Source organism: Sinocyclocheilus anshuiensis, unplaced genomic scaffold (assembly GCF_001515605.1).
Source record: "Sinocyclocheilus anshuiensis isolate Anshui unplaced genomic scaffold, SAMN03320099.WGS_v1.1 scaffold423, whole genome shotgun sequence".
NCBI lineage: Eukaryota > Metazoa > Chordata > Actinopteri > Cypriniformes > Cyprinidae > Sinocyclocheilus > Sinocyclocheilus anshuiensis.
Window position 1 is genome coordinate 1,130,651 of NW_015549610.1, and position 24,377 is coordinate 1,155,027.

Consider the following 24,377-nt stretch of genomic DNA (forward strand, 5'->3'; position numbering starts at 1 on the left):
CCTCAACCTGCTCCACCTGCTCCCCTGCTACCGCCTTCTCCATACAGTTACAGAGAATTGAGGTAAGAGCCACAGGTCTAAAATTCTTCATCTCCTTGACATGAGTTTTTTTTGGAACTGGAATAATGGTTGTGTCCTTCCATGCTCTCGGGACATACCCAGTGTTCAAGGACAACTGGGAGAGTTGAGCCACCATCCCGCCTACTTGGGCCGAACACTCTTTCAATAAGCGACTCTCAAGTCCATCTGGACCAGGAGCTTTCCTTGGCTGTAATTTGGAGAGGATGGAGACAACCCTTTGTTCCTCCACGCTGATTGATGTTGGGGGATTACTTAAATCAGTCTGGTCCCAATCCACTCCAGAATTATTCATATTAAACCTAGCATAAAAATCATTCAGCTGCTCAACAAAGGAGGCAGGGTCTGGACACTGAACTCGTGTTGAAGCCTGGGCTCTTCCCATCATCATATTAAGATTCTGCCATGCCGCCTTCGTATTTCCTTTAATAAACCTCTCCTCCATCTTGTCTTTATATCAAAGTTTGGCCAACCTGGTTTTATCTCGCAGTTCCTTTCTCAGTTCATTAACACGTCTTTTATCACCCTCCATAAAGGCAATCTTTTTGAGGTTAATACAATGCTTCATCTCTGTAGAGACCCAAGCTTTGTTGTTTGGGTAAAGAGTAACTTTCTTAGTTGGTATCACATTATCAGCACAAAAAGACATATATGAACAGATGGAATCATTAATCATATCCAAATCGCCATCATTGCTCTGAAAAAACATCCCCCAATCGGTAAGCTCAAAACATCCTCTTAGGGTCTCCACAGAGTCATTGTTCCAGACCTGGATAATAATATTTGATTGAGTCTTGTGTGTTTTCAGTCTTTGTCTAATGTTTTAACAAATAATGATTATCATTTATGTTTACTGAACTTTCTTAATCTTCTAGTCATTTAATCTACCTACACTATATTAATGAACTGAAAATCTTACACATTAACAGAAGTTACGCCTTGCAAAATAAGGTGGATAAAAGCAATATCAGTCTAATAAAGCATGTGTATCATGATCAGCTGGCTTTAAGGCCTATTGAGTTTTCCCCCATATTGATTGATTGGTTGATTCTTAATCTTTTCTCTTTTTTTTAGCTCAGAAGACAATACCAAGTTTACTGCAGACAAGAAGAGAAAGTGTGCCACGTCTAGTAAAACAGCTGCTGCCCATCCATGTCCTGTATTTCATAACAACAGAGCCATGGAGGGAGAGGAATCACGGGTCAAGGAACTTGACATGGGTCGACTTGCATTTTTTGGCCACCTTGAACGAGTAGAAAGAATGCGTTCTTACTGGGAGCTCAAACATGTCCAACTAAAGACCCTGGAGCAGGTAACGCTCCAAAAAAAAAAAAGTTAGACACTGACACACATGTTCATTCAAAAAAAAAAAAACTTCTGGAGGTTAATTTGAATGAACAGATATTTTGGTTAGAAGCCAAGCCTGTGTTGTGCATCATCTCATAGGAATATGTACACTACTGTTCAAAAGATTTTTTATTAATATGAAAGAAATACTTTTATTCAGCAAGGCATTGATCAAAATGCTGTTCTTTTGAACTTTTTATTCATCAAAAAAGGTTTTAGTGTTTCCACAAGCATATTACATGGCACATCTGTTTTCAACAGTGATAATAATAAGAAATGTTTCTTAAACACCAAATTGGCATATTATTATGATTAGGATGACATTTAAAACATATTCAAATACAAAACAGGTATTTTTTTATTGTAATAATATTTCACAGTATTACTTTTTTGCTCTATTTTTGATTAAATAGATGCAGCCTTGGTGAGACTTCTTTCAAAAATATTAAGAAATCTCCCAACCCCAAAAGTTTAAAGGGTATAGTGTACTATAGCTAGTTGTGTTGTTTTAAATATGCCCATATAGGGAGCTGTATTACCATGAATCACTCCCATTATAACTGTGAAGAAATTTCCTGTTTGTTTTTGCAAAATGAGGACATTATTGTCTGTGGTATGTGACACCATATCACAGTTCATTTGAAAATAACTACAAAATTCTTTCAAGTTCAACTTTCCGTTAAAAATATAATAAGAAATGTTTCTTAAACACCAAATTGGCATATTATTATGATTAGGATGACATTTAAAACATATTCAAATACAAAACAGGTATTTTTTTATTGTAATAATATTTCACAGTATTACTTTTTTGCTCTATTTTTGATTAAATAGATGCAGCCTTGGTGAGACTTCTTTCAAAAATATTAAGAAATCTCCCAACCCCAAAAGTTTAAAGGGTATAGTGTACTATAGCTAGTTGTGTTGTTTTAAATATGCCCATATAGGGAGCTGTATTACCATGAATCACTCCCATTATAACTGTGAAGAAATTTCCTGTTTGTTTTTGCAAAATGAGGACATTATTGTCTGTGGTATGTGACACCATATCACAGTTCATTTGAAAATAACTACAAAATTCTTTCAAGTTCAACTTTCCGTTAAAAATACTTTCTTCACTTAGCCTACAACCTATGCCATACTTCTGGATATTTTTATAGAGATTGCACATGCACACATTAACACGCAGTCCAACATACACATGCCAGCACACCCAAAAACGTTTATCAACTTTCAAAAAAGCAGCAAGGTCATGAATAGCCTACCATAAACGTGCTGTAGCACTGTGTATGTTTACTGACCATCCAGAAGGGGGCGCCAGTTCATGTAATATTTTACCACATTGCTTGCTGACTCAATAGGGCATACGACTACACCTGTGACATTTCTTATATCAGTGATATCTGAGACTATATGCGGTTAGCATTTTTTTTTTAGTATGAATATCCCTTTAAACACACCTTTAAACGTACTATGCATCTATCTGCTTGTTGTTTTATAGCTTACATAGCTTATTATTATGTATTTAAAGTTTTTTTGTGGGTGATTTGTCATCAGTTTTCACACAATTTCTCTGTTTCTGAGCATAGTTAAGGGAAACCTGTTGGTCACTGGACAGATCATGGATTAAGAAACCCAGTTTTATAATAACAAGATTTTATTTATTTGTTTATTTATTACAAAATATTTAGTTACTTTTGTCTTGGTAGGGCCTTTTACCTTTTAATGTACAGTTTTAATAACTTTTTGTTGTGAATAGTTATATGGAAATGGATATATCCTGCATATTTTATTATGCTTCTTGCATTATATGTAGTGTATGTATGTATGTATGTGTGTGTGTGTATATAATATATAGGCCTATATATAATTTTTTTCACACACACAGTCACAACAATTTTTTGTTGATTAATATTACAAATATTCAATACAAATTCTTGTTGTTTTATATTACTGTGTATTGTGACTGTGTGCCAGATTACCTATAGGGTGCAAAGCAAAGTCAGAAAGAAGTAACTCAAGAACTGCAGTCTATTTAAATCAGATCGCTACTGTTGCAGTTTGACCCCCAACATATCTCTTATCGCTTTGTGAGTGTGATTACACAGCCTTGGTGTTTTGAATAGCTGTGACTGTGTGTTTGAATGTCATCGTGCACGTGCACATATCTCTAGTCTGATTATAGTAGTCACACATGTGGAGAATCTATGACAAGTTGCCATTTCTCTTTAAAATGCTCTAAAGTATCAGTGTACCTTAGATATGCTGAGTATGCTGCTTGCATATGGATGTGTCAGATTATACAGACCATGTGCCATTCACCCCATTGTGTGGGTGTGTGTGTGTGTGTGTGAGAGAGAGAGTGTGAGTGAGCACTTTTAAGTGCTGTGTCTAACGTTAAAGGATACATCGAGTTCTGCTAACTGCCCTCCGTTTGCCGTGGAGCCAGAGTTCCACCTGTCCACCTCTTGTCTCACTGACTGACTGACTTATATGGAAGAGGGGGAGCGTTCTCTCCCTGTTACCCATGTCTCTCCTTTGCTGTGACTGCCCACCTTTCGTAATCTGTAGCTCGCCTGCACGGCTCATGTCAACAACCTTACGGGCATTAAAAGAAAGAGATATAGAGGTAGACAGACTGCTAAGACAAAGTTAAGGAAAGTTAAAAAGAATAGGCTGCAGTTGTGTGGAGACTTGCTGGGTGTGAATGTAGGTGCCATGGAGAACTTCTTGCAGGATAAGGACCTTTGGATTGTGGGAAGTGTGTGTTTGGTTGCATCAATCCTATGGAGACGATTTTGGAATTTATTTACGTACAAGAGGAAAAGAGACAGTTCCCCAGAAAGTGCATCTATTGACATTCAGGTACAACCTTTTTCTTCCAAATGTCATTTTGTGCTAATCCACATGATTGCATTTACATGAATTTGTGATTTGAATGCTAAGCAACGTCTTATATTACATAAAGCACTTTTTATTTTCATTAGCTTTGAATAATCCATTGTAAAGTTAAATCAAATAGCTGTAAATGTATGATATAAAGCCCCTAAAGTGGTTCCTGATAGTAATTATGAGGTCTTTAAAGAAAATATAGAACTTCAAACGTAAAACTGAATTAACTAAATTTCCAACTAATGAGCTGTTAAGCATTATATCATGTAGCAATACTGCATAATGTTCTTATGAATAAAAATTAATTCATGTAGTTAATTAAGTTTTACAGAAAAAAAAAATTTTTTAGACTGGGGGTTTATCTGAGAGTTTGGTTGAAAACACCTGCAATGCATGGATAACTATTGATGCACAGAAGAAATAGATTTAAAAGCAAAATATGATGATATTGAGGATTTTGTCCATTTCAAAGACTGCTGTTGAATATATAGAAGTGTAAATTTTGTTTTGATTTGAAATAGGTTATCTTTGCACTTTTTCACAAAGCAGACAGTTTTGATGATACTGATTAAAATTCACAGGTGATTTAACGTGATATATAGAATCCAAGTGCGTAATGTGTACTTAATATTTACTCAATGTGGTTTATAAGTCTGGTTACACTTTATATTGATAGTTCACTTTAGACATTCTACTAACTGTAAGTAACTTTGTAACTAAATGTCAACTACATGTCAACTAATTGTCATTTATTTGCAAACTGCAGGTCTGCTAACTCTCAGAGTAGACTGTTAGGTTAGGTTTAGGGTTAGCAGAATAAGTTGACATATACTTGCAAAGATTCTCATAGTCAGTATGGTGTATGTTGTGGGTCCATCAAAGTAAAGTGTTAGAAGATATTAAGCAGACAGTCTACTAATACTCTAATGACTGCTAGTTGACATGTAGTTGCAAAGTTACTTACTGTTAGTAGAATGTCTAAAGTGGACTATCAAAATAAAGTTTTACCAAGTCTTTTTATTTTTTTCCATATGAAAAGTAAATAAGCTAGACTTATCATAGAACAAGTGATGTAATGTGACATAGGCCTAACACAATAGTCACATAACATAAAAATCATAGAAAGATTTGTTACTAAGAACACTAGACCCATGTTTTTTGGTATATATCTATGCTTAAATCAATTAATACATTTCTAAATGGTCACAATTATAAAAGCAATATTTTGAAAATGAAATGACTAAACTGCACTGCAAATATCTAGAGTGAAATGCAACAACCTCATAGAAACGTACAGACAGTAAATGCAAAAAGAGTGAAGGTGTACTGTGATTGTGAAGGTATACTGTCTTCCTTCTCTCGTGTTAGTTTTGACACCATTGTAATTTCAATGATCTGCCATCCCACCCAAGTGACATTCAGAACAACATGTGTCTCGACCACAAATATTAGTGTTGCTTATATAGTGCATGAGGTAATTATAACTGTGACTCATTATTGGTAGTCATAAAGTCCTGCTAGCTGATTGCTTTGCACTTTTTACAGTCTTTTTAAAAATTAATAAAGGGGAGTAATAATATTTACTTGACTTCCCATCATGCTCTTCAAAGGGTTCAAATGAGGTCATTTCTTAGATATCACAATTTTGAAGGCATCGTTCACCCTAGGGGTGAGTGATATGACCAAAATCAATTATATCACAATATGAGTAATTTTATTTCACGGTAATGATATATAGTTGTTTTTGCTTTAAATAAGGTCTTTATGATATCTAAATTTTTAAAAATTTCATAAATCTTCACAAAAAAATGAATAAAAAACAAACAAACAAACAAACAAAAAAAAACCTCAAACTCACTGAAGACTAGTAATCAGTCAGTGATTAAATAAGAAACTAATTATAAGCAATAGAACAAAAACACATAAGAACAACAAAAAAAGAAACGCTACATACATTGCATAAAGTAATCAAATGTACTGTATAAAATACTTCATATTCTTCGCTGTGTAAATATATATTTCTTCTTATTAAAGTTACAAAAGTGATTTAGTCTTGATTTAGTGAGAGTTTTTCTCTCTTTTGTTGTTTGATTAACATGAATGACAGACAGCAGGAATATTAGACTGCTGTCACTTCTAAGAGCTGCCCGGATCCAATACACTGTTACACATGTGTTTTCTTTCTCAGCTGTTTGCTTTCACTTACACATGTTTTCTTTCTCAGCTGTTTGCTTTCACTTAATGCCTAAATTACTGTGTTTACGAGGATGCTTGCTAAGACGGGCATTTTGATACAAACAAGTGTGTGTATTTAACTGTTCAAGGCCTATAAAGCGGCAAAAATAACTATGAGCACCGTCTTTCCTTGCACACACTTCTCTGACAGCGCTCAGAAACAATCTCTCAGACAGCGTGCGTATATACCGAAATGAGTTCTCTTTCGCTGCTGATTGCGCTTCAACAGCTTAAAGTCACTTGTTTTTAAGCCGCAATGCTTGAAACGCATACAGACGATAAGTGTTTGTGACCATGTAGCACAGCAACGTCACGTGAATGTGTAACTGCGATAGACACGATACTCCAAAATCACTACAGTTGACACATTCCTACCGGTTAATCATGTCTACCAGAATATTGCCCACCCCTAGTTCACACAAAAATCCTGTCATTTATTTACCATCAAGTTGTTCGAAACCTATATAAGATTCTTTCTTCTGTTGAACACGCACAAAAAAAATATTCTGAAGAATGTCTGTAACCAAACTGTTGAATGTAAGCATTGACTTGGATAGTATGGATAAAAATTAAAATAGAAGTCAATGGCTACCAGCTGTTTGGTAGCCAACATTCTTCAAATTATCTTCTTTTGTGTTTAAATAGCAAATGCATTTGCACCCATTTGTGCGCTCATGGGCGTGCTGGTCTGAAAAAGAGGTGTGTTCAGGCGCATTGCTGGCACGTTGCTATTTTGAGGCAACTGAAATAGACTGCGCCATTGACCAACAAAAACCTGGTCTAAAGTCAATGGCACAGTGGTTTTTCTTGTTATTTAAAGAGCGCGTTAGTATAGGCGGGTCCACAGCGCGCCTACACTCTGCTTATTACACACACAGGGACGCACAGCAGCACACAAACATGCCAAATATTATAAATTAAAGGATTGCAATGTAAAAGATTATTATTGTGTAGGCTACATAAATATAAAAATGCCTACATGTCATAATGGATAGTCATTGCATGTATCAGAATTAGGCTACCTATTTGCTCGGGCACAAGCAGCTCCGTTTCTCTGGAGACGCATTCTGTCTTTGCGCTTGCAAATTCGCCGTGTAAATAGCAAATCCGCCATGGCACAAGCACCACTGGTTCTTAAAGGGAATGGGAGATGAGACTCTGATTGGTTTATTGCACGTTATGCCCAAAACACACACATTACTCATTATGAGAATAGGGACAACCATTTTAGACCATGCGCTTAAACTAGCAAAAGTGGATTTGGACATGCCCTAAGTGCACCTGCGCCGTGCGCTTTAGACCTTGTGCTTAGATCGTTAAAATAGGGCCAAAATTTTAAATGTTTAAAACTAGATAGATAGTTAATTTTGCGCTTATATATTTTAAGAAAAACAAGTAAATATGGGATTTGTGCCTTTAATGCATAAAAAAAATAATGGAACTCAGAAGTGTACTTTATACAGTATGTGGAAATCTCTGCTACTCTGATCTGGTCTTTCAGAGGATTTCACTAACAACCCACAAAAAAAATCTATTTTTATTGAATCTAATGTTTGTCGTAAAAAAATTCATGAAGTAAAGATAAGTGTTGACGTGTTAGGAGAAGCACAGAAAATATAGTGTTACTCCTGAAATAATCTGTCCCTAGGTTTAGAACAGCATGTGCTAATGTGAAAATTCTGGCTTAACTCAAGTCTTCTTGTCTTCGCGTCTGATTTAGAGGTGTCTGAGGAGGTGAAGAGGGAGGGAGGTTCATATCGACAGCTCTGCATTATGAAAGACTTCAGATTTGTTAGTTAAGTGTCAGGTGTCACCATGTGACCATATACATATTGAGAGACATCTGCCATCTTTTAGGCCTAAGCTTAAGATTTGTGTATTTGATTTGTATATATAAAAATTTTCATTCATTTGAGTTACACAGTTTTAACAATCATTTTAAAATCTAATAATCTGCATACAATACACTGCAAATACTTGTCAGTCATGGATGAAAGGGGAAAAGTCTCTGTAATAGCACTAATAAACTAAATGTGTTTAAATGCACAATAACCAGGTTTATATATTTATCAATAAATCCAAATTGTTTTAAACTCATACATTTAATTAAATATCTTGTTCTTCAGCTAACCATGCTCATACTTTTAATTGAATAAATTGTTTTACAATTAACAGATTTATGCTGAATATAAGCAATTTGAATACATGCATTTAGAAAATATGACTGTTGTGTCATCTGTGATTCAGCACAGCAGCATGAACTGCATTAATATGACAAACTTTTATAGATTTTAGTACTATATTACTAGATTTTATTATATTACCTAAGTCATAAGCTCAGTCATTTTATTATATTACCTAAGTCATAAGCTCTAAATTATGGATTTCTGCATATACTACCTCTCAATTGCTAAATCTCTCAAACAATATTTCCTATTGAGACAGAAAAAAAAGAAGATTATCCCTATGTTGATGTCAAACAATTCCAGGTAACCCTTTTGGACTAATATAAATAAGATTTGTTGTAAAATTTAATTTATTGCACTGTGCAGTACATTGTTAATGTCTTTGAATTGAGGTTTTTGCACCTTTATCATGTTATTCATTGCATAAAACTTTAAAACTTTAAATGGAGTTGTACTTTGAAATAACATAAAAACTGCTCAGTGACCTTCCTGGGATGGCAAGTTTGAAGGGAAAAGGAGGGAGGATGGAATCCATCAGGGGATGGGGGGCATTTTGTTACCTCCCACACTGAAATAGCCTCCTGCGCATGCTCTTTCTATATATGCATACATTGACATTGAGATGCAGCAAACACACTCTTGTGGACACATACATGTGCACATATATGCACACCCACACAGGTTTTAAAGTTCTCTGCTTACAATTTCGAGTAAGGATTGTATTGTTGGTGTACGGTTACTGTCGCACCTGTACATTTGTTCATCACACACGCAAATGCACATTCTCTGGCCAGTGCAGACATTTCCACTTGCTTGTGCCAGCATGATCCATCTAACACATTTATAAGCGGATTAGTTTTGAGGCATTAAAAAGGTGATTGACACTCAGTCTTTTCAGGTAGTTAAAGAGGTATTCAGCAGCAGTCTGATTTTATGGGCTGTCATCACCTTCAGACTGGTTGTTCTGGGGGCAGGGTTGTCATACAAGGACAAAAAAGCATTGTGTTGTTATTTAGTTTAATTGTTGTTGTTAAACCATGAATTGATATTGTATATGAATCCTTGAGGTTTCTATTAGGTTCCTACAAAGTAGATTTCTGGCATACAGTTGTATGTAATCTCTGCCCCCTTGTGGTATATCACATTAACTGTCACAGTTTAAAGGGATAGTTCACGCAAAAATGAAAATTCTGTCAGCATTTACAGTACTTACCCTCAAGTTGTTCTAAACCTGTATGAGTTTATTTCTTCTGTTGAACACAAAAGAAGGTATTTCAAGAATGTTGGTAACCAATCAGTTTACAGTAGCCATTGACTTCCATAGTAATTTTTTCCTGCTATTGACTACCCTAAATATACTAAAATGCATTTTAAATACATTTATTTGATGCTAAGTATACTACAAATACATTTATGTGCTTAATAAAAATACTCTGCAATTGTACTTTTGGTATAATAATCTGATATAGTTAACGTCATCTAATTTTGTGTTTAATGCACTTTAATTGTGTGGAAGTAGTGCTGAGGTCCAACTAAAGAAATACTGAAGTATATTTGATTGTGCTAAAGTGGAACTATTGCAAGTATACTTTAGGTACACTTTAAATATCTTGCATTTAAAGACCGATATTATTCAAAGATCATGCAATCCTTATCAATAGTGACGTTAAAACTCATTTTAGGCTTAATATTAAGAATTGTGCATTGTGCATTTATTTGCAACTCCAAATAAAGTTTAATTATAATTTTTATATCAGTAAGTCTCAAGTGATATGTCAGAAAATATGTTAATAGATTTGAACTATAGTATGAAATAAATTTATTTTAACTATATTATTTTTTTACTTTGTACCATCAACTCTTTGGTTACCAACATTTATGGTTGGAATACACTACATGACTTTTGGCCAGATTTTTTGCCACAATTTAGTCTGGATGATAGTTGCTTAAAATCAGAGCTAGTCTGCAGATTTGAGTTGACACATTTCACATAGCATATTATGGACGCAGACTCACACTATGATTTTTTTACTTCACACAATGATTCCAATCAGTCACAGTATATCATGTTTAATATTTTAGAAACAAGGCAGTTTGTTGTGTTCAGTTTTGTCCTTAATTGCTTAGTGTATGATGCCCGGTTGATGCTGGTTAGTTACCGTTGCTATAGGGAGGGCAAAATGCAATTTAGGCTGCGTGAGATGAACCAAAATTACTGACGGAGTTTCCTTTAAAAATTTGACCCCTTCGTATATCGTTTAATAATTCACATACTAATATAGTTGACTTTATTACAGATACAGCAGTTGTATTTGATATTTTGATTAATGAAACATTGCATGTATTTTACTTCAGGTTTTGTTATAAATGTAACTGTTGTTTAATGAATGTAAAAAATATCTATACAATCGTTATGAGGCGCCAAACCTACACTGTAAAACCCGATAAGTTCAGAATACTCCATTTTTGTGGACACCGATTACCTCAAAAAATTTAATTAAGCAACTCAAATTTTTTAAGTTAACAAGTTAACAATTATAAATAACAATTAAGTCAAACTAAAAAGCTTAAATTTGTTTTTGCTTAATGTTTAAGTGCAGTGTACTTAAAATTATTGTTTATCATACGTAATGTTTCTCATTTACCAATTATTTTGATGCAGTGGTGCTTTATTAAATACAAATACTAACTCAAAAAAGACACTTATGCATAAAAAAAACACACGCACACCTGTGGCTATACAATTGAGGATTTTTTATTCAGCCTTTATTAAACCATATGAACTGTGTATTTCTGAATGTCAAACACTGGAAGATCATCTCATCACAACCACATTTGGGCGGCATTATGCTAATATTTCCACATAGTGAAATCTAAAATCATGATAAAACACTAATGTGATTATCAAATCAAATGATAATGTGTTTTTAACATCTGTTCGTGTATTACTCTGATGTTTAACACCTTTTGTTGCAGCACTGAAGTTATGTGACATCTGCTGTGACTGTCAGACAGTTTATAGGCTACAATCAGTCTGCAGCTGCTAAAGTACAAGTCCTGTTTGTCATTCTACACATATTCTACACGCTATCATCTCTTCAGGGCCGTCATATCATGTTACCCCATTATGTAACACATGCGATGCCATTACCTTCTATTCCATCTCGTTAAATTTCTGTTTGTTTATCAGCCTCTTTCCAAGATGTTAAGGAAACATGAGTGCCATACACCGCCTGTTAATATAAGAAATATCAGCAAGTCTGAATATATTTGCAAAAATACAGTAAAAACAAGAAATATTGCAATTCAAAAAGAACTATTTTCTCTGTGAATCCATTTTAAAATGTCATTTATTCTTGCGACGGCAAATATACATTTTCAGCAGCCATTACTCCAGTCTTCAGTGTCAAATGATCCTTCGGAAATCATTCTAATATGCTGATATTAACTTCAGAGACTAAAAGTAGTAATTTATATTTACTGCCAATAGAGTGGGGGAACTATAACGTCAGAACCTGGAAGAGTAATTCACCGTGGGTTGGAAATCATTCTAATATGCTGATTTGATCTTGTAGATTCATGCAAAATCTTTCCAGTGAATAAAAGTCATTATGGGTGAGTGACAGTCCCACTGATTGAACCCATGCGTTTTATGCAACGAAATGCATTTCTATTGCAAAACACATTCTAATATAATCATGTATTCATAAATGACACTTCATTCCATCTCCATGTGAGGCTAGATGGTTTTGTAACCAGTAATTAAAACACAAATACACACAGTCAGGCATGTACGTACACAAACACTCTCCATCACACAAAGGAATGTGAGCACTTAGTCCCTTTTTATAAGCTCTTGTTGTCAGAACGGTGGAGCTCACTTCACATTATCAAGTTCCCATACCAAAGGCGTCACCAATCCTCTCGAGATTACTGAATGTGCAGCGGCTAGCTATTAATACATCAGCCAATCAGAAAACAAACCATTATTCCTCCAAGCAATCAACTGTATGCTTTTAATGGAGTGGTCTATCACATACAGTGTGGCACACAACGATCCAGGCTAAAATAAGATTATTGTATGCTTAGCTATGTTATCGGTCCCTCTGCTTAGTTGTTTTGTTAATATTTACAAGCTATCGGGTTACAGTGTAGCGTGTGAAAAGGGCGTTTAGCAGGACTATATCTATCTGTTTATGGTAAAAGTACACTGTAGCACCTGTCTGGATTGTCTCTAGAGGCTAGAGGGGTGCTGGAATGATTTGAAAGGAAAATTCCTCGTTACATATTAAGTTAAGCTCTATTGACAGCATCTGTAGCACACTGTCAATTGCCATAGAAAAGGATTTCTACTCACTCTTTATATATAACTTTTTCATTACTGTGGTTTTTCCCGGATTCTCAAGGATTAAAAAAAAAACATTTGTTTAGATATTACATTTGTCAACAATAATTTATAGCCAATGAAGTATTTTAAGCTGAGCATAACTATAGAAATATTTGGTAACACTTTTCAATAAGGTCCCATTAGTTAATGCATTAACAATAACTAACAATGAGCAATACATACGGTATTTATTGATCTTTGTTAACATTAGTTAATAAAAGTACAACTGTTTATTGTTAGTTCATGTTAGCTCAGGTCCATTAAATAATATTAACAGATAATATTAACTTTTTATTTTAATAATGAATTAGTAAATGTTGAAATTAACATGAACTAAGATTAATAATGTTCATGTTAACTAATGCATTGTACAACAAATGGAACCTTATTAAAGTGTTACCAAATATGTATATTGATTGTAGAAATTTCCATGATTTTATTCAGGATCTTCCCAGTTTTTTAAAAACTTTTCCAGTTGTTGATACTTTTCTGAATGAAGGCTAAAAAGCATTTTTTTTAAATATTACATTTACAAGGAGTAATTTTAGTCAATTAAATATTTTGAGCTGAACATAACTTAAATTTAGGAAAAATATTGAATCATTTATTTATTCTATAACAAATAATAAATAACTGGAATAAATAGCCACTAGAAACTGTAGACTGTTTTAAATGTTATAATTTCTAGGACTTTTTAGATCTTTGGGAATCACAGTTTTAACATTCCTTGATATTATATTACATATTTTCTCATAGCTGTGGGAACAAACATTACAGCAAACATTTAAATTTCTGTCTACATGTTTTCTTTCTATTAAAGAAAGAATTGGTGTTAAAACAGTTTTGAGTTTTCACTCAGAAATTGCTAGTAAACCTCACAATTAAACAAAAAGAAACAGCAAATAACACGTTAAATTGATGAACATGATAAACACTGATAAACATGAAATTTTGAAGTAGAAAAAAAATAGTATTTTCTTCTAAAACATACTCTAGTAGTTTTTGTTTTATTTACAAGTTCAAAAGCATCTTTCTCATGCAGTTCAAATTCAGGCTCATATAGAGCTTCGTAGAATAACAAGACAGTGGAACCACGTTGAAAATAGAAGTCTGAGCCATTTCAATGTCCCAACAACTATTCTGTCCCAGTTTTTCAATAGACTCAGCTGTGTGCACCTGCTCTTGTTCAATCACACATTTGCACTTGGCTCATTGTGGCTCATTGCGTTCTCTCGCCTGGAACAAAGGGATCAGAGTTCTGTACAGTAACATATGAACACAGTCCCTTTATCTGTGGGTGTTGATTGTCAGTCGATCAGGAGAAATCTACTGGTTTAACAGTCTTTACATTGAAAAGATCTGTCAGTGCTGTCGTCGATATGTCACTCTCTGAGTCCATCAGGCTCTTTTTCTCGCACCCACTCTGGTTTCAATGTCTTCACACCTGGCTCTAGGATTTACACTCTAATCGCACACCGCAGCCCCTCCTCCAGAAGATAACAGCGACATTACATTGACCACTCGCACACCGGCCAATAGGAAGAAGCATGCTGACCCCTATAAAAAGCATCGGTTTTGAAGCTGAAGACACCAGACAGAGAGATAGCAAGAGAATGAGAACAAATGAGCTGTAGGTTGGGAAGCATTTTCAAGAGGACGTGAAGAAAATAAGATAAACTTCTATTTGTTTTAACTTGTTTTAAAGTGTCATCATGAGTTCTAATCTTGTGAAGTCTCTTGCTTGGGTTTATGACCCCAAACCACTTCATGCTCAGAAACGATTGAACGGTGGAAGAGCAACAGCAAGAAGAGCTTCGCTTTCTACCTCAAACAAACATCCATCTTCATCGATTTCTGATCAGCCTTCATCGAAATCCTCCTCGCCTTCTGCTCTTGTACATATTGAAGGACAAGTCAATGATCTGAGTGATAAGATGGACAAACTCCTCGCCCTGCAGGAAGCGTCTCTGAAAAGACTGGATACCATCGGTCAAGATCAAGGCACAGCTGCAGGTGGACGAAGCATGGAGCAGATGTTGTGCGATGTGCGTGTTGTTATAGAAACTGTTCGAGAGAAGGAGGAACAACAGGATCAGCGACTTGATGCTTTGGAGCGACTAGTCAGCGGCATTCAGCAGGTTGTCAGTTTTGTTGCTGAAGCGTTGAAACACTCAAGATTGGCCGATCTCTTGAAAAACACACACTCAAAATCCAGCAGCAGGGTGAGTTTAGATGTTTTATGCACCAATTCAGTGTTTGAATTACTCATTTGGATACATATTTCAAGTATAGATGAAAACAAGTACAAACTACAGTGAACGAATGAGCCAAACACATTAACAAAGACACTTTTTTTCAGTATACAAACACTTATGTGCAAAATTAGCATTAGTTAGTAAAATCTGTGAAGCAGCTGACCTGATGAATGAATTAAAAAGGTTATTGTTGCACAAAAGTGGACTTCTGTACAAGAGAGGAAATATGTTTATCTTACCCATGAATTGTTCACATTTGCTTTTTATGTTGTGTGAAGTTTGTTCTTTATCTTTGCACAAATATTGAAAACAAAAAAGCTGGATGCATATGCATTAAATGTTCTTTTTTTTCCTAATTATTTTTGTGTCTAGCTGTGCTGCATTTCCACCAGGGGCTTTTCATGGGTTTATTGTCCTTGTCATTGGCTCGAGCCATTTATAAAACAGATTGACCGATGACATGATGAGTGATTCTCAGTAGCAGCTCATGGACACAACTGTGCATTCAGCTCATAAGATGATTGTGTGTGATCAGAAATATCAGATTCATTGCGCGTTAGCAGCTCAGAGCATTTGAATGCATGTACGTGTCACTGAAAGCAGGTGTTTTTATTTAAAGGAGTGTTAATAAATGATCATGTTGTTTTTTTACACTGGTTAGACTTTGTGTTATTATGACACTTCACTTGTAACCATATGCTTATACTTTTCATAGATACTTATACCTCTGTCCTTTCTAATAAATGTCCTCTTCTCTTCATTCTTTCTCTGCTGTTGTTTTTTCTCTCTCTCTAGTTTAGAGAAAAGGATGGGAAGGAGAAATCTAAAGTGTACCAAAAAGGTTTAAAAACCCAGAAGAAAAAGAAACCACTGGATGCATCAGGTGAGGGAAAAAAAACATACAGTAGAGTTTAAAAGCCAGAGATCACATTGAAAATCTAATTGTAATCTGTAAATAAACTGAAACTTTTAGCATTTTGTCCGATTTAATACAAAGACATGTTTGACATGAAATGAAGAAGAAATGTTTAAGATTCTTTGTTCTTTGTACTAATTTCTTTCTCCCTCCTTTTCAAGACTTAGTCCAGGCTGGATTTGAAGAAGTGCAGAAGCTCAACCAACAGAACAATCAGCTTTCTCAATGCACGGCAGAGACAGCAGTCAACACAGCTGCACGTCTGGATCTTATTGAAGAAGAGCAAGAAGGAGAGAAATATAGGGAAAGAAAAAATGACAAACAACAGGATGCAGTGGAAGAAGAGGCAAGAGAGCAAGAAATTGTTGCTGAATTATTACAGATAAAAGAGGAGGATAAAAAGGAGGAAGATGAAAGGTTAAAACAAGAGGAGGCTTTATGGTTATCTGAAGAAAGCCAGCTAGCTGCTCTGAACTCATCTGGCCAGACAGATGAAAGCATTACAGTCGCACCAGAAAGGTATGTCCTGGATATTCAGATGCGAATTTGGTTCAAATAAATTGTAAATACGCTACTACTACAATGTTTTGGGACTGTAAGACTTTTTAATATTTTTGAAATAGGTATCTTATTCTCACAAAGGCTGCATTTATTTGATCAAAATACAATAAAAACAGTAATATTGTGTACTATTATTACAATTGAACTTTTTCTATTTGAATATATTTTAAAATGTCATGTATTCCTATGATGGCAAAGCTAAATGTTCAGAAATCATTCTAATATGCTGATTTGCGGCTCAATATTCAAAATACAACAATATTCAAAATACAACAATATTCAAAATTTGATGGATTTATATAATGAATTATATTTTAAAATATAAAAAGATACTAAGATAAGAGATATTTTATATTACCTCTCTTTTAATTTATATATTCATGTAGCTGTGAGGAGAATCTGGAAATAACTTTCAGCACTAAGAGGCATGTTACTGACGAGAATCTGACAGATGAACTTAAAAAAAGCAGAGTGGAGGAGGAGGATAAGGAATTGAAGGAGGAAGAGGAAGCAGGACTTGAAGCTGCAGAGGTGGGACCAGAGGAGGGGACAGAAGAGGAGAGGAAAGATGCAGAGCCAGTAATTGACGCGTATGTCATTGGTAAGAAAATAGTCTAAGAATAACTGTAAATATATTTCCCTTTTTGTAGTTACATTTCCTAATCTTTTCTACAGATTCTTCCCCTCCTCCACCTGCACCATTTGAGCACCGTCTAGTGACAACCAAAACCCACCAGATTACAAGTTACTACACTATCAATAAAGAGGAAGTACTTGGAGGGTGAGTTAGTATTTATGTTGCATCATATTATATTAGATTTGTTTACATCAAAGGAATTTTTAAAGTAAGATGCCTGTGACATTGAACCCATGGCATAAGATTGCTAAGCATTTTAAGAGCTTATAGGACACATGATACACAAGGGCATGAAAGTGACAGACAGGTGTGTGTGTGTGTGGGGGGGGGTGGGGACATCGAGAGAGTAAGATATGCTGAATATTTTAGCCCTTAGTGAAAGTAAATACCTAGAGACAAGAGGAGATTACAGTACATTTCCTTTGTGGTATTAAAAAGAATGTGGAAATTTAAAGTTTCCAAATTTTGTGATTTAAATGTGTTTCTTATTTTGATTTTGATAGAGGACGCTTTGGCATGGTGCACAAATGTGTAGAGAAATCTTCTGGCCTCGTATTAGCAGCAAAGATCATTAAAGCCAGGAGTCAGAAAGAGAAGGTAAATGCCTGTGTCCATTTTAAGATATCATTCCTGTTTTTTTTTTTTTTTAAATCACCCAATTAACTTATGGACCACTTGGTGACCCACAACAGTGATATTTTTAGTATTATATGTATACTATTATAGTGTTGATTCATGTTTTGAATCAGCTTTTATTTTTGTATTTTCAGTTTTAATTTTGGTTTACGTTTTAGTAATGTGGTTATCTGCTTTTGTCATTTTTCTTTTTTTTATATTTCAGTTTTAGTAATTTCCTTATTTTCTAGTTTTTTTTCATTTAAATTTTACATCTAATATTTATATTGTATTTTATTTCAGCTTTACTTTTTATTCAGTTTTACAACATTTTCTCATAGTATTAATTTAGTTTAGCTAGTTTTTAGATATCAACACTGGTTCTCGAACCACTGCTTTAAAACCATAATAAATGAATTGTAATGAATCATTGATTTTCATACAAGTTTGTGTTGTCAGGAGGTAGTAAAGTGTGAGATTGAAGTGATGAACCAGTTGAATCATGCCAATCTGATCCAGCTCTACGCCACCTTTGAATCTCGACATGAAATCATTCTAGTGATGGAGTAGTAAGTTACATCGAAAAACACATTCCACACACAGACATTCTCTCTAACTGAATCTCATTCATGCTTTGTTTCTATGTGTATTTTGTGTACCCTGTGTACCCCCTAGTGTTGATGGCGGAGAGCTGTTTGACCGGATCATAGATGAGAACTACAAGCTGACCGAGTTGGACACAGTTCTGTTCATCAGACAGATCAGTGAAGGGCTTCAGTATATGCACAAGATGTACATATTACACCTCGACCTAAAGGTACCAGACACATTCTTGTTAATAACAGCATTTAACAGTTTTAACAGCAGCATAAAAAAGAACAAGAAGTTTGAAATACCTGTGTTTACACTGTCAACAGCCTGAAAACATTCTCTGTGTCAGTAGACAAACAAACAAGGTGAAGATAATTGACTTTGGGCTTGCAAGAAGGTTAGTAGGCTATTTGTTTCTGTGTATGTGTTTACACTGGCTACGTTTACATGCAACCAAATAACGTTAATCCGTTTGTAATCGGATTGACGGCTCAATCGGACTGAAAAGCCTTCATGTAAACACCTTAATCGATCCGATTGAGCTCGCTCGGAATGAAATTTCGATCGGATTGAAGGGGGTGGTTTATTCCTCTTCTAATACGATTGAGAGTGCATGTAAACACTCGATCGGATTGAAGTTGAACCCCGAAACTGAAAGGACTGCGCATGTGTAATGATGCAGAAATAGCGTAATGACGTATGACGCGCGGAACGAGCGGTTCTTCCTTTTGAATAAAGTGTTGTATAAATGCGTGTCCTGTCATTATAAAACTCTCCTTTCACTCGGCAACTGTGAAGTGGAGCAGGACAACCTCCCACCAGTCCTTGTTTTGGACTTTCATCCACAGGCAACCCGTTTTGGGCGTGGGGAGGGGCACTGCGTGATAAATATGAGCAGCACGGCACAGCGGTTTATATGCATGTAGCCTATATTTGTCCATAAATGGATAAATATTAATTCTGCTGTTAAAAACAAATAAAGAAACCGTGTAGGAGAGTGGTTATTATGTGCAAACAGTGAGAAACTCTATATTTGTGCAGTGTGGGCATGTAAAAAAAAATCAATTCCGATTTGAAGCCTGTGACATATAAACGTGCACATCAACCCGATCACTTTATTTAGCGTTCATGGTCAACACTACATTCAGATTCATCAATCGGAATGAATTCAGTCCGATTGAACCAAAAATTGTGCATGTAAACGTAGCCACTGTGTCATATGGATCTACTGCTTTTATCACGCCAATTTGTTCTTCATCTTCCTTTCAGATATAAACCCAGGGAAAAGTTGAGGGTGAACTTTGGCACACCCGAGTTCCTGGCTCCTGAAGTTATCAACTATGAATTTGTCTCATTCCCAACTGATATGTGGAGTTTAGGTGTCATCACTTACATGCTGTGAGTCCATAGACACCAATGAACAATCATATAATACCAAAAGGAGCGAGATTTGTAAAACGTACTTGTGTTTGCGTGTGTAGGCTCAGTGGCTTGTCTCCGTTCCTGGGTGAGGATGATAATGAGACACTAAATAACATCCTGGCATGTCAGTGGAGTTTTGAAGAAGCAGAGTTTGCCGACATCTCTGAGGAGGCCAAAGACTTCATCTCACGCCTGCTTGTGAAGAGCAAAAGGTTTGTGTGTCCCCAGAAGTTGGCTAAGTCTGACAAATCCTCTATTTTTAATTCTGAAAAGTTACCTGGGTGTTTGTGTTTTAATGCAAGTCTCTCTTTTTTTTGTGCAGTTGGAGAATGAGTGCATCCCAGTCCCTGAAACACCCATGGCTTTCAGACCGAGCACTTCACTACCGTCTACACCATAAGGTTAATAACAGCGTTGAGTTTATGGCAGTAGTGAAATAAAGCAAATTAAAATGATATATATTATAATTTAAATTATATATTATATATATATTAAAATGCAAATTATAATTAATGAACCTGTTTCTCTCAAAGAAAAACAAGTGTCACTCTTCTCATGCCCCTCCTCCAGAGGGATAAACAGGTAAGATGCATAACCTGAAATATCTATGGATAGTTCACCCAAAAATGACAATTCTGTCATTGTTTACTCGCACTCGTGTCGTTCCGATCCTGTATGCCTTTCTACTTCAGAACACAAAAGAAGACTGTTGATAACAGTTTCCTGTCTCACCCATTGTTTTTTTGTGCTCCAACATTCTTTAAAATATCTTCTTTTGTGTTCTGCAGAAGAAAGGAAGTCATAAGGAAGGGTAAATGATGACAGAATTTATTTTTATTTGGTGGACTGTCCCTTTAAATGTTAAAAAAGTAATAAACATTTAGTTGTGGTATCCTTAATTTAATGTTTTCTGCAGAAGTGATCATTGGCTCTCCTGATGCCTTGGTGACACACTGGACCAATACTGCTGTACCTGAACAACTACACAACATCTGTTTAATATTACAGTCAAATACTGAACTGTACAATGTCTATTACTGACTTACCTCAACCTTAAGTTAAAACAGCATACAACACATTAAAAGTACAGCTCTCCACTTACAAGAATATTTCACCATTTTGTAAAATGTTAACCATTTATGGCTCTATGACAAACTTGCCCTGTGCTTCAGTCCTGGTTTAAGTGTTTTTTTTTAACTGTCTGGTGGCTGTCGTCTTATGAAAAATTACTACATACAGTTAATTCTACAGTAAGTTGGTCTTGTATGTGTACTTTATAATAGGCCAGGACTGGAGGAAGTATGTGAATGACTAAGAGTGCAACAGAAATCATCATTCATACTCTATACGCACAAATATATCGAGTCTTATGGTAATATTCTGTACATCACTGGTTTATGGTAACATTTCATTCACGTAATGTTTGTGAAGGCATTAGAATTCACACAGGAAAAACGGTACTGTATTTTACACTTGAAACTCTAGCACCCTTAATGTCAAAATCTGGCATATAATCTATCATTTTTTGAATGTTATGTAATTTCTGCTGATTTTCAGGAAGTCTAAATGTCAGAGTTTGGAGTTTGTATGTGTGCATGTAGCTACTGTTATCTGATACAAATAACCATGACCCAAATACAGCTCTCACTTACAACATTTTATTCAATAATGTCATTTAGAATGTTATTTAGAGGGTTTCCCATAGGGCAAATGTATTGTGCAAAATGCTTAGGTAATGCTGCTGATCTCACACTTCGTTGTATTTTTGTGTACACATGTTTTTTAAGTTAGAAATTTGAGACTGGGACACTAGCTTCAAGACTGGCTGTTTTTGGTCTTGCTCGCTCTCTCTCTTTGTAGTCGACATCTCACCTTCCATGAAGGCAAACGAAAAAAAAACAAAAAAACAGAACACTACCTACAATTGTATTGTGTGTTTTGTGTGGTTCTATATATAAAGATACTGTTTTCTGATGTTTACTTGAAATGCTTTCACAAAATAGTAAATGGAGTTAAATATATTGTACGTCAGCTGATGGCTAACAAAGTAGTGTTTTTAGACACTAGGATTCTAAGTGAAAGCTGAAAAACCAGGACTATCACTTCATGATGTCTAAGCGTTAATAAAAGATTTATTTATTTTTATGTTTTGATTTCAGTTTTTATATATGCGATGACTGGATTGAGGAAAGCTGAAATATAATAGCTCATAAACTACAGGGAAAATACAGTACTTTCATATATTAGTACTTGTACATTATTTAAAAGATATATTGTTGTACTTGTAAGTGCCTTATGTGGTGTATGTGCGTTAGAACTTTAAATATTATCTAAATTAAAATATATTTTGAACAAACATTTGATTGTCTTGTTCATTCCTTCTATCTCTTCTCGGAGCAATGGCATTTAAGGTTGTTGTTTTTTATCTACGGTTGTGGCACAACCAATAATGTATGAACGATGTGACCCTAAAAAAAGCCCTTTAGCAACTAAAACCAGCTAACAGACCAGCTTGACTAGACTGAGATATCAGCAAAGACCAGAAAAACAGCCTAGACTAGTTGAAGCCGTTATTTCAGCAGTGATTTAGGCCTAGAATGTATTATATAATGTAGGCATATTATATAATTGTAACAATTATTATTAGATATGTAATAAATAGGCTAATAAAGTGAGAACCTAAAAAGTGGTTTGTTTAATTCCTCCTGAATCTCGATTCCTTTAGTTGGCGCTGTGACACATTTACACCCCAAGCCATCAGGATTTCGCTCCTCTTTATTCTGTGGTGCGCACGTCACTGGCGCTGTGCTCTGTGATTGGCTGCTGAGTGCAGGTTCCTGAGGTGTCGCTCAAGCAGCTAGAGTTTCGGATGTGTTTGCATCCGTTCATGACAAACGATCTTGCACAGTGGATCCAGACCCCACAGACACACTCCGAACCGAAACCAGCTCCAGAAAATGGCTCAATGTGCAGCGGCGGCGGCGGCGGCCAGTGGCGATGTGAACGGAGACGGCAAGACGAAGAGGAAAGTGGCCATCATTACAGGCATAACCGGTCAGGTAACGTGAAGAATTGTCTCAACATACGCGACGCGATGGTATATACGGAGAGTTCAGCTAGAAATCAAAAGTCTGTCATGTTTACTCACCTTTATGCTGTTTGTATGACCTTCTTTGTTCTATGGAAAACAAAGGGTGATATCAAGCAGAATGACAGCCTCAGTCACCATTCATTCTTATTAGAGAAAAAGAGATGCCGTGAGTAGTGACTGAGGCTGTCAGCCTCTTACTAGAGAGTGAGGAAATGATGACAGACTTTTATGAGACAACTTGAAGGTTTTTTTTTATCTTTAAGTAACTGACAACTAAGCTTAGAGTACAAGGTGCATAGTATAGTGCTATGACTTTGTCCAAATGTGCCCTGTTATGTCTGTAAAGCATAACAGGGCTATGTTACATATAGTTCACAGTGATTCACAATGCAAAGTCCCAGGTGGGGCTAGATAAACAACAGCCAACAATTAAAGGACTCACATGAGACTCTTCTTTTTGTTCACAATATAGCTGTAAATGTTGCTTAGCATATCAAATTATCACATACATACTGCCATTGCAGACATATAAAAGTATACAGTGGAACAAATTGTCACCAGGCCTGTAGAGTATGTATGTGATAATTTGATATGGTAAGCAACATTTACAGCTATATTGTGAACAAAAAGAAGAGTCTCATGTGAGTCCTTTAATTGTTGGCTGTTGTTTATCTAGCCCCACCTGGGACTTTGCATTGTGAATCACTGTGAACTATATGTAACAGGAGACACATGTGACACATCCTCTGAAAAGTTCATTGAGGATATAAGCAGGTAAGCGTGATGTAGTTTTCCAGTTTGCTGGATAGAGAAAGTTCAAACTGTTCAGAATAGGAAGCAGACAAAATGACATAACTTTAATTTCTAGTCTGTTGTGAAACGTTTTACAAGTCTTTTGTAAGTTTAGAGTGCTCAAGTATGTTACAGACATGGGTGTGTATATCTAGGCATCCAGACCATGATACTTGCTATTCAGGTTTCTAGGTTTCGCTTTGCACATTTATGTGACGTGTTTTAAGTAACGGCCTTGTCTTGCTTTATGCATATATATATATATATACATATATATATATACATACTGTGTGCACAATTATTAGGCAAGTTGTATTTTTGAGGATTAATTTAGTTATTGTACAACTACAGTGCTCTTGGTCAATCCAAAAT

At 35.4% G+C, this 24,377-nt stretch overlaps 2 protein-coding genes across 4 annotated transcripts in view; both read left to right on the plus strand.

Annotated features, from left to right (window-relative positions):
- Nucleotides 1-1,172: 1,172 nt before the first annotated feature.
- On the plus strand, nt 1,173-22,387 carry mylk4b (myosin light chain kinase family, member 4b). 3 transcript variants are annotated; one of them, XM_016448063.1, is made up of 14 exons: nt 1,173-1,390; nt 16,176-16,263; nt 16,458-16,815; nt 17,244-17,458; nt 17,533-17,638; nt 17,998-18,091; nt 18,569-18,678; nt 18,785-18,926; nt 19,027-19,097; nt 19,970-20,098; nt 20,182-20,334; nt 20,445-20,523; nt 20,656-20,704; nt 21,039-22,381. In XM_016448063.1, exons 1-13 carry the CDS (start codon nt 1,259-1,261, stop codon nt 20,698-20,700), a joined length of 1,722 nt encoding a protein of 573 aa, XP_016303549.1. In that variant the 5' UTR covers nt 1,173-1,258; the 3' UTR covers nt 20,701-20,704; nt 21,039-22,381. The 3 variants fall into 3 exon arrangements, with proteins under 3 accessions (XP_016303549.1, XP_016303548.1, XP_016303547.1); XM_016448062.1 differs by lacking the exon at nt 1,173-1,390 and adding an exon at nt 4,002-4,290; XM_016448061.1 differs by lacking the exon at nt 1,173-1,390 and adding an exon at nt 14,729-15,347 and having other exon boundaries at nt 21,039-22,387.
- Nucleotides 22,388-22,927: 540 nt separating this feature from the next.
- The window catches only part of LOC107659207 (GDP-mannose 4,6 dehydratase), a 74,856-nt gene continuing 73,406 nt past the window's right edge, over nt 22,928-24,377 (plus strand). Inside the window, exon 1 of the mRNA XM_016448068.1 lies at nt 22,928-23,181. Within this exon, the coding sequence (XP_016303554.1) occupies nt 23,080-23,181 (102 nt within the window). The 5' untranslated portion in view covers nt 22,928-23,079. The remainder of the gene's footprint in view (nt 23,182-24,377) is intronic.

Bases quoted from the DNA above. Each gene is read 5' to 3' on its own strand.
- mylk4b (XM_016448061.1), top strand. From the start codon at position 14,838: ATGAGTTCTAATCTTGTGAAGTCTCTTGCTTGGGTTTATGACCCCAAA. The intron at 18,927-19,026 runs GTACCAGACACA...CACTGTCAACAG, and splicing joins TATTACACCTCGACCTAAAG to CCTGAAAACATTCTCTGTGT. The intron at 20,335-20,444 runs GTTTGTGTGTCC...TTTTTTGTGCAG, and splicing joins CTGCTTGTGAAGAGCAAAAG to TTGGAGAATGAGTGCATCCC.